The sequence below is a fragment of the Leucoraja erinacea genome, chromosome 15 (genome assembly GCF_028641065.1).
Source record: "Leucoraja erinacea ecotype New England chromosome 15, Leri_hhj_1, whole genome shotgun sequence".
Lineage (NCBI taxonomy): Eukaryota > Metazoa > Chordata > Chondrichthyes > Rajiformes > Rajidae > Leucoraja > Leucoraja erinaceus.
Genome location: NC_073391.1, coordinates 44,543,479 through 44,554,859, shown reverse-complemented (window position 1 = coordinate 44,554,859; position 11,381 = coordinate 44,543,479). Strand labels below are relative to the sequence as shown.

At 41.8% G+C, this 11,381-nt stretch overlaps 1 protein-coding gene across 1 annotated transcript; it reads left to right on the top strand.

The window, feature by feature from the left end:
• The first annotated feature begins 8,709 nt into the window (after window positions 1-8,709).
• On the top strand, window positions 8,710-11,157 carry LOC129703862 (probable G-protein coupled receptor 139). Its single transcript, XM_055646538.1, has 2 exons — window positions 8,710-8,779; window positions 10,262-11,157. Exons 1-2 carry the CDS (start codon window positions 8,710-8,712, stop codon window positions 11,155-11,157), a joined length of 966 nt encoding a protein of 321 aa, XP_055502513.1.
• Window positions 11,158-11,381: the final 224 nt, after the last annotated feature.

Sequence of the window (11,381 nt, the reverse complement as noted above, 5' to 3'; positions counted from 1 at the left end):
AATGTATATATATATATATATATATATATATATCTATATATATATATATATCTATATATATATATATATATATATATACATACATACATATATATATATACAATGTATAGCTATGTATACAATCGCTATATTTAAGAGGGAGTTAGATTTGGCCCGTGTAGCTAAAGGGATCAGAGGGTATGGAGTGAAGGCAGGTACAGGATACTGAGTTGGATGATCAGCCATGATCACACTCGAAGGGCCGAATGGCCTATTCCTGCACCTATTTTCTATGTTTCTATGTGTCTATATCTGTCCAAGTGAGCAAATGACACTTTTTCTAAAGTAAAATATTCTTTCCTTCTCATTATCGTATTTACATAAACCTGTTTTTATCATACTTGCAACTCCATACAGACATAACAATTGATAAGAACTAAATCAATGGGTCACATAGTCTCCAAAATACATAGGCAGTATCACAGCTCGACCTGAGCGAGTTCTCACTGTTTCATTTATGTCAATGTCCTTGTTTTTGTCTGTTCGCTTAGTCGCTGTTTTCTTTGCAGTAGGCGCTGGCTGTTGTTCCAATGCCTGTGACGCATTAGTTGTGGTGGTCACACTGGTCTTTGGTGGTCTGTCTGTGCTTCGCGTGTTGATGTGTGACGAGCTCGTCTGTTGGATTTTCGCAGGTCTTGCGGAGATGTACGCGATTGTGACGTTATATGCCAGGTGGGCTCTGAACCACGTGATCGCTCGTCAACCTGGGGAGAAACGATGGCTTTCTCCCAACTCTTCTTTCCTTGTACGAGGAGTTGTATTCGCACTGTGTTGCCCTCATGAAGTGTGGAAAGGTCTTTAGCTGACTTATTGTAATTGTCAGCTTACTTCATGCGTTCATGCTCGTACACAACTCTGGGTTCAAGTAGTATCGCTGTCGTCTGCAGAAGTGGGTGTGTGCCAAAAGGTCCACCTCTGTACAGAATGACTCTGACTCTTGTTTCAATGGCAATATTTACCAATTGGCATCAAGGCTTTAATCTAGGGAATTAGATTGAGAAAATAGTCTTGTTTTGCGGATGTAAAACAGGATGTTGGTTGGTTTGAGCTCTAAGTGATTAAGATGTTCAATTAATTACTGGAACAACTTAAATCGTCAACAGTTGCTGCTTTTGGCACATTATAAAACATAGCCGCTGTAAACTTACAACATTCTTAAGGGGTTGGACAGGCTAGATGCAGGAAGATTGCTCCCGATGTTGGGGAAGTCCAGGACAAGGGGTCACAGCTTAAGGATAAGGGGGGCATCCTTTAAAACCGAGATGAGAAGAACTTTTTTCACGCAGAGAGTGGTGAATCTCTGGAACTCTCTGCCACAGAGGGTAGTCGAGGCCAGTTCATTGGCTATATTTAAGAGGGAGTTAGATGTGGCCCGTGTGGCTAAGGGGATCAGAGGGTATGGAGAGCAGGCAGGTACGGGATACTGAGTTGGATGATCAGCCATGATCATATTGAATGGCGATCATATGTTTCTATAACTGCTTGAATGCCAACTCTTTCGTTGACCTTAATTTAATGTACCGGTGACTCTACTGAATCAAGAAGTGATTTCTATGTTAGCTGACCACTGTCTGTCAAACTAGATATGTCTCCTTCAATTGCATGATCATTCAATGATTGGATGTAGGGTGGACTAATACATTTGACTTATTTTGACATAATTGACATCAATTGCTGATGCATGAGCCTAATCGTCATTCTTGGTGTCTTAGGAGATGCAGCATTACCCACAAACCTTTGAGTTCAGATCAATGAGAATTATTACTGATTTCTCAGATGCAAAGATTACTGGCTAAACGCAGAAAGTTGAATCATGAAATGCTGTTTCCGTAGCACAGGTAAAATATTACCTGAGAATTCCTAACATCCTGATTAAGTTTCATGTATAGTGATTGTAAGAATTAACTCATTTGTTGACCCATTGTTACATGATGTACTTGGATTTGTAAATTGTTGGGAAATCTAGGAACTTCCTGGCATGATGTCAAATGGACTTCCATTTTTTCACAAATTGGTTAAATTAATAGGATTTTCTGTCTTGTAGTGATGGATACCTAATTTGAGAAAGTACATCCTTGTGATTGAGGCAGTGCAGCATAGGTTCACGAGATTGATCGCTGGGGTGGCGGGACTGTCATATGAGGAAAGATTGAAAAGACTAGGCTTGTGTTCATTGGAGTTTAGAAGGATGAGGGGGGTCTTATAGAAACTTATAAAAGGACTGGACAAGCTAGATGCAGGAACAATGTTCCCAATGTTGGGCGAGTCCAGAACCAGGGGCCACAGTCTTAGAATAAAGGGGAGGTAATTTAAGACTGAGGTGAGAAAAACACTTTTTCACCCAGAGAGATGTGAATTTGTGGAATTCCCTGCCGCAGAGGGCAGTGGAGGCCAAATAAGTTTCTATGTTTCTATGTTTCTGTACCAATTGTGTTGTATCTTTCAACTGATAAGACAGATAAGCCTGCCCATAATTGCAATGTTTCTCCTTCACCACTGTATATCACTGTTGTAAAATCGGTTTTGCTTAGAACTGCAATAGATGTCTGTGCATTGAAGGGCAAATGGGAACAAAGAGCACCTTGCCAATCAAAAGAGGCAAATCCTTGACTTTAATTCCCAAACCACTATTTTCCATGGAAACTTATTTTCTGTTGGCCTTCCTGGTGTGGGAATAGGTTAGTGGAAAGTTATTACATGACCAGTGATGTAGCAAATCAGCTCTAATTTATGCAATACAAGTGCACTGTTTTGACATTTTTTAATAATTTATTTAAAGTGTGCAAATTCCCTGATTTGTTAAACTATTGCAATGAGCTTCTCTCCTCTTGTCTATGTAGTCACTGTTAATGATTCTTCATAAAATGTTTCTTCTTCTTGCATTGATTGAGAAGGGAGAGAGAGAGAGAGAGAAGGGAGAGAGAGAGACAGAGAAGGAGAGAGAGAGAGGGAGGGATAGAGAGAGAATGGGGAGAGTGAGAGAATGTGGAGAGAGAGAATGGGGGGACTGAGAGAATCAGAGGAGAGAGAGAAGGGAGAGAGAAGGAAGTGAGAGAGAATAGAGAGAGAGAATGAGGACAGAGAGAATGGAGAGAGAGAGAAAATGGAGAGAGGAACGATGGCACATTATAAACCACGTCCCATTCTGACTGCCGCCGAACCCCCCATCGCACCATTGCACCCTTCTTCACGGCGGCCATGTGATGGCTCGGTTCTGACAATTCGAGGGATCTAACCAGTAACAACACTCAGAGCAGCCCTGGGCCTCCGCGCTCACCGACTCGAATCTGAGCTTGATAAATCAGGTGGTGGGCCTGATGTTTCCCGCGGACCATATTTTGGAGACTCCTGCCTTACATGAACTAAACAAAAATGTACAGGTGCAAAAATGTATGACTTTATTATTGTGATAAGTATAGATCTATTTTTTATAAAATGTAATAACTTTCAAATATGCCGACAAAGTCTACCTTCCCATGTGTCGTATCTTGTTCTGCTCCGTGATCTTTGGTCTGTGCCACTACTGCTGAAACTAGCTAACGTGCCTAATTGATGTTTGGAGAGAAATGGGCCTACTTGATGTTTGGAGAGAAATGGGCCTACAAAGTCCTCACCTACAAAGCACTCCACCATCTGCCCCCCCCCCCCATATCTCACTGACCTCCTCTCCTCCTACTAACCCTCACGGTCCCTCAGATCCACATCAGCCGGTCTCCTCTCCATCCACAAGTCCAACCTCTGAAGTTTTGGGAACAGAGCCTTCTCCAGGGAAGCTCCCAGGTTCTGGAACTCCCTTCCCCAACTGAGCTGCAATTCCGTGTCCCTCACCATCTTCCAGTCCCGCCTCAAGACCCATCTCTTCACCTCTGCCTATCCTTAGCCCCACATCCCCCTCCCTTTTCATCTGTGCATTAATTGCCTCGTATTGTGTTTTGTATTGAATTCTGTCTGTACTTTGTGTACTAGTCATGTCTCTACTACTTACTTCATTCCCCTTACATGTTTTTCCTCTACCTGCTAAATTTTTGTAAGGTGTCCTTGAGACTCTTGAAAGGCGCCCATAAATAAAATTTATTATTATTATTATTAGAGAAATTACTTGATGTTTGGAGAGAAATGGGCCTACTTGATGTTTGGAGAGAAATGGGCCTACTTCATGTTTGGAGAGAAATGGGCCTACTTGATGTTTGGAGAGAAATGGGCCTACTTGATGTTTGGAGAGAAATGTTTGGAGAGAAATGGGCCTAATTGATGTTTGGAGAGAACTCCGCCCTTTAGAAAGGGACTACACCCACTATTCAGTACCTCACTCAGTCTACTCCAGGATTTACTACTTTTTCATGAATACAGGTGAAAGCCACAGGATCACAGAGTGTAAAATCGGGGTGGCAAATGTATCTGACCACAGTGCAATCAGCTTGACAGTACACCTGAATAGTAGAAAGAGAAATAATGTTCGGATGCTCAATGTGCGAATAGTGGGATGCTATGAAGGCAGTTATACGTGGAAAGCTGACCGCCCTGACATGAGCACAAAAAAAGGCCCGGCTAGCTACGTATGAACATAAAGTAGAATAATTGAAAGAATTGGAGAAAAAACATAAAAAGATAAAAACATACAGGGTCAGTTGGTACTAAAACAGATTAAGGAAATAAGAGGGGAGATAGATGAGATCCTCAGGGGAGATAAGGAAAAAAGGGCATGATTTGTAAAGCAGACCTATTATGAAGCAGGTCCAAATGCAACTCGACTCCTGGCCAGACGCCTGCGTAAACAGCAGGCCTCTAATACAATTCATAAAAAAAGAAATCCTAAAACCAATCAATTATCACATGAGCCAGATGAGATAGAAAGAACATTTGAAGAGTACTATAAGAAACTCTATTCTAAACCATTGTCAACTGATGAAAGGACAATGAGAAATTTTCTTAATTCACTTGACCTGCCATCCATTGGTGAGACACAAAATAATACCATTATGTCACAATTTACGGTTAAGGAGCTGGAAGCTGCAATCAGTAGACTTAAGGCTAGTAAATCACCAGGCAGCGATGGGTTTCCACCAGAATGGGACAAGGCCTTTAAGAAACAGCTAACACCTCTTAAAGAGGGCAGGGCTCCCCCATCATGGAAGGATCAATTATTACCATTTTACCCAAAGAAGGCAAAGACAAAGAGCAATGTAAACAGTTCAGGCCAATCTCAATTTTAAATGTAGACAACAAATGATTTACCTCAATCATTTGCAAAAGACTCGAGACTTTTGTAACAGATCTAATTAATGAAGACCAAACCGGATTTATTAGGGGCCGTCAACACAGGACAATATTAGAAGAACCCTCCACATTGGGGATAATGCTAAAATAAATGATGCAAATATGGTCCTGGTCAGTTTAGATGCAGAAAAAGCCTTTGATAGTGTTATTTGGGTATTTTTTATATGAAGTACGAAGGAGATTTGGTTTCAATAAAGATGCAATTTGGTGTATTAAAACAATATATCAGGATCTTACAGCTAGGTTTAAGGTAAATGGAAACATATCAAAAAGGATCCAGTTAGTGAGGGGCACAAGGCAAGTATGCTGTGTTTCTCCTACTCAGAATACAAATTGTAAAAATGAATATCCTACCTATACTACTATATTTATTCCAATCTCTCCCAATTAATGTTCCCCGAGACAAATTCATAGCCTGGGATAAGATGATCTCTAGATTAATTTGGAACAGCAAAAAACCAAGAATACAACTAACAGTTAAACTGCCGAAAAGCAAGGGTGGAATGGCTTTACCAAATCTGAGGAAATATTTTTATGCAGCTCAACTCAGACCTCTGGCTTGTTGGTGTAGACCTGATTATGAATATAATTGAAATAAATGGAAAGGGAAATACAGGGCTACCAGACCCATATTTTGATGGGAGTCATATGAGAGTGGCTTTGAGACAGGCCATGGATCCAATAGTAGCATTTACATTAGAAATATGGAATGTTATAGTGGAAAAATACAAATTAAAAAGAGGGGTTCACGCATTGAAGTGGTTCACATATGACTCAAAGTTTAAGCCAGGGGTGCATGATTCAAGATTCAAAGAATGGGCACAAAAAGGCATAACGGCAATGTATACAGTTTCAGAAAATGGCGAGTTTATGAGCTTCCAAGATTTAAAGTCAAAGTATGGTCTCGAAAACAAAGATTTTTTTTAGATACTTGCAATTAAGAGACTACTTTACAAAAGAGATAAGGCCAGAACTAGATGAAATTTCAAATAATGTGATCAAGGTGATTGTGGATGCATACAAACAGAAGTGGTCTCGGGTCATTCTATCAGCTCTAGTGGGAAGCGGGGGAGAATCAACGCTCTACATAAAAACTGAATGGGAAGCAGAATTAAAGATTCAAATAACAGAAGAAGAATGGTATCAAACGTGTGAAACACAATGTACATCCGCACTATTATGGAGAGAATTTTGCTGGAAGTATCTAACTCGCTTTTTTATAACGCCCAAAATAAAAAGCAGGCAACTTGCTGTACAACTGTACTGTTGGAGGCTGTGCGGGAGTAAGGATGCAGACATATTTCTGGAACCGTGTAAAGATAAGGCCATACTGGGAAAATTTTAATGCAGTTGTTAAAAATATCTTGGGTTATAAAATTCCAAATACCTGCCCTATGATGTATCAGGGGCACATTAAAGATATTATAAAGATAGAAGATACCTATTTGATTAAAGTTCTGCTTGCAGCAAGTAAGAAAGCCATTACCAGGCAGTGGCTTATGAAAACACCCTAAAACATGAACAGTGGCTAGAAATTGTGCGAGACATCTTCACTATGGAGAAACTGACATATTCCTTGAGAGTCAAGGAGAGTCTAGGAGAATGTCCTTCCACTTCTGAAGAAGGACATTCTTGCCATAGAGGGAGTACAGAGAAGGTTCACCAGATTGATTCCTGGGATGTCAGGACTTTCATATGAAGAAAGACTGGATAGACTCGGCTTGTACTAGCTAGATTTTAGAAGATTGAGGGGGGATTTTATAGAAACGTACAACATTCTTAAGGGGTTGGACAGGCTAGATGCAGGAAGATTGTTCCCGATGTTGGGGGAAGTCCAGAACAAAGGGTTTAAGGATAAGGGGGAAATCTTTTAGACCGAGATGAAAAAAACATTTTTCACACAAAGAGTGGTGAATCTCTGGAATTATCTGCCACAGAATGTAGTTGAGGCCGGTTCATTGGCCAATAATGATTTTCAATTACTTTGACCTGGTGTGTGCCTTGACCCTACAGTGGTTTAACTGCTAACCATGGAGATTTGCGATTGGACTCACATCTTGCTTAACCTATGCAACTTGTTACCTGTAGTAAAATTCAAAATCCTGGAGTAATTCAGCGAGTCTGGCAGAAATTAAGGTGGGTCTGGATCATCACCGTTTCGGGACTTATTCCGACTGACCGCTGTAAAGAGATGGAGGTGGGACAACATCTTGCATGGATTCAGATGAGGGAAGGAAGACATTGTTTGGCAGATGCATGAACGATTGTTAGAGATGAAAAAAAGACTAAGACTGAGTCAGATTAGGAGGTGTGAAAGAGGTGTGCTAGGGAACGGACATGTGAAGGTGTCGGGCAGGATAATGGATAGGAGGAGAAATGGGTGTGCACTGGAGGGGGGGGTGTGCATAGGGGGATTGGGGAGAGAGGGGTACGTAAGGAGGGTGGTGCTTAACTTTGGATAATAGAATGTTCATACATTTGGATTGTAAGATACCCAAGCGTAATGTGAGGCGCTGTTGCGTCTGGCCCTCTGGTAATTGACAAGGACCAGGACACAAACATCTGTCTGGAAATTGGAAAATTGTTATACATACTTACCTAAATGGTATAACAATTAAATTATGCCGAGATTTAAAGCATTGTTTCCAGGAGGAAATTAGGCTTCGTTCAATTAATTGCTGAAAAAAGTAGTGGCAGATGCTGGTTTATTTAAAAAAAAAGACACAAGTGCTGGAGTACTCGGCGGGTCTCTGCCAGCACGAAGTTTAGTTTAGTTCAGAGATACTGCATGGCAACAGGCTCTTCGGTCCACCAAGTTCATTCATTCATTCGTCATGGTTGAAAATATTAGCGAATCAGTAGTGTTGGTCTCCAACGGGAACAGTGATGGACGCACCACACATTTCCTCCAGTTCCTGCGGACTTCCGCCGCTGGAAGTATAGGATTTTGGTGTGTGTGCTTTATCATCATTCCTTACACTACTATGTATGACAGTGAGCGTGACTTCAACTGAAGTGTGGATGGCCGTTGACTGGCTAGAAGCTCATCCACCAAATCCACGCCGACTACTGGTCACTCATGACATTAGTTTATAATCTCCCACTTTTGCATCGACTCTGTCCATATTTGGGGCAAATCCATCACCATGTCTCCGAGATTAGGATCGAGTCTAATATCTGGCTCTACCAGCTGCGCCACTGTGGTTTAAATTAATTGTTTACGAACTGGAACCCACGTCAGTCGCGAGATTACGACACTTATTTGTGCAATAGCAGTAATTAAAATCAGCGTTTGGGGCTATTTAATTCTCACCCAGGTCTTTAGCAACGTGTACAAAAGGCAATCGGATAACGGTGTGGGATAACACACGGGCAACGGTCTCTTCACGGAAAATGCACCTCCCGCCCACAGGCGCGATCTACGCCATTTACTACACTGGACTTGCAGTCTTCGCAATCCCAGGTGAAGTATTCCAGAGATGTATTCGTTCTCTAAATGAATATCGCCTCTGTCTTTAAAGGGTGGTAAACGAAAATTCAACTTTGAGGAGATCGGAGCCAACCGCAAGATTAATTTGTGGATCTTTGCGAAAATCCATTCGATGCTATAGAATATGAAATTACATGTTAAGTTGATAACCGGATTTCTACGGGGAACAATGCCGGGGGCTCCAGGAGTAGACGTTTAGACTTTTAAAATTGGAGCATTCAAAGTGACATCAGAGTGAATCTGACGTACCCCCCCCCCCCCCCCCCCTATGGAACGTTGTCAAGAGCGAAATTTAGATAACCCTATAGATGTGGGCAGAGACATGGAAAACAACGTGTAATGAGGGACAGTGTGAGGGGCTGCTTTCCGGGAGGTAGAATATCAGGAGAAAGTGAGCAGTTCATGACAAGACCTTTAGCATCGTTGATGTGAGGAACGGTCTTGGGTCCAAGTACATACCTCCCCGAAAGCAGCAAGGCAAATGGATAGTACAGAAAGCGTTAATTAGTCATCTCTCATGGGGCGGAATATTCTGTTTGAGAGTCAGGAAATAATGCTGCAGCTTTAAAAAATCTGTCGAGTCAAGCCCTATAGGCTGACGTGGTTTACTGGTGTTGAGCATCGCGGCGGGATTGATTCGGTTAATACACGGGCAAGGATGAGAGGTTTGCTCCTGTTTTCTAAAACTGTTTTGCGGCTGTGAACCAAAGATAGATAGATAGATAGATAGATAGATAGATAGATAGATAGATAGATAGATAGATAGATAGAGATAGATAGATAGATAGATAGATAGATAGATAGATAGATAGATAGATAGATAGCCATTGATTACTTATTTTACATGGGAACCACAGATAACGTGAATAGAAGATGCAAGGTTTGAACACTGAGTGTTTTGAAACCTTGAGGTGGATGGAGAACGACGGGAATACTGTACCAGGAGCATTGGTGCAGTCAGCGTTTCAGAGGCAATTAGATAGGCGCATGAACATGCAGAGAATGGAATGGCATGGATCACATCCAGGCAGAGGGGATCAGTTGGCATCATGGATTAGACTGATATTTTGGACCGAAGGGCATATTCTTGTGCTACACCGTTAGAGCCGTACAGCCATACAGCTATGTGGAACAGGTCTCTTCCATCTATCTTGGCCGTGACGATCAAGGTGGCATTCGTGGTTAAATACAGTTATTCGCGCTCCGTTTAGCCCTCAGAATCGTAATTATTCTCGCTTCACAAGATCAATTTTGATATCCATAGAAATTGGACCAATTTAGCCGAATCGCCAATTTAACCAATTTAGCCGAGTTGATGAGGTTGATGTTGTGGTTTTCTGTCGAGTTCAATGGTTAAATCAATGAACTGAACTCTGAGCTGTAATTGATTAATCTGTAATTCTGCAATTAATTAATCTGTAATTCTGTGATTAATCATCTTTCTCTTTCACACAGTCAATTTAACAGCGATTGTGATCCTGTCGCGAGGAAAGTGCGGTCTCTCCAAATGTATCTCTCGGTACCTGCTGTCCATGTCGGTGACGGATCTCCTGGTTATTATCACGGCAGTGTTACTAAACCGGGTTCCTGGCATTTATTTCCCAGGTACATTCCTGTCCATTACTCCCGTATGTAGTCTAAGCATCGCACTCATCTATGCGGTCAGAGATTGTTCCGTCTGGTTAACCGTCTCTTTCACCTTTGATCGGTTTGTGGCCATTTGCTGCCAGAAACTGAAAACAAAATATTGCACCGAAAGGACGGCAGCCGTGGTCATCGGAACAGTTTGTGTCTTGGGCTGCCTCGTCAACATTCCCTGGTACTTCTTACACGAACCGGTCTACATAATTGACAACGTCCCTTGGTATTGCAAAATGAAAGATCTGCGATATTCCTCGCCCATGTGGGCAGCTTTTCATTGGCTCGACCGCATTTTAACCCCTTGCCTCCCGTTCTTCCTCGTGCTTCTGTTCAACGTTTTGACCGTCAGACACATTCTCGCGGCGAGTCGAGCCCGGAAGAGGCTCCGTGCACAGAGTAACGGGGAGAAACAGAAAGACCCGGAGATGGAGAGCCGGAGGAAGTCCATCGTGTTACTCTTTGCCATCTCTTGCAGTTTCATCCTTCTATGGTTGACGTATGTCGTCTATTTCATCTACGACCGATTTACCGTCGATAAAATCCTTAGTTTTCCTGTATTGATTGCCGCAGAATGTGCGAATATGTTTCAGCTTTTGAGTTCTTGTACAAACACGTTCATTTATGCAGTGACTCAGAGCAAATTCAGAGAGCAATTAAAGATGTTTGTGTTATCTCCTCTGACTTTAATACGTAAACTTGTTTCGCGTTGATATGTTAATGTCAACGTTGTTTAAATATGACCCACTGCATGGTTGATATCTGAAAATAAACCATTTATCTGGAGATACCAACTTGAGAAAAAGCCTCCTTATTTTGTGCCCAATGCTCGATGTTCTGTTTAATGTTCGTATTACAGCACGGACACCGGACACTCGGCCCACATTGATGCCGAGCAATGGAGACCGATCAGTATTAATTCCATTTCCATCACTTG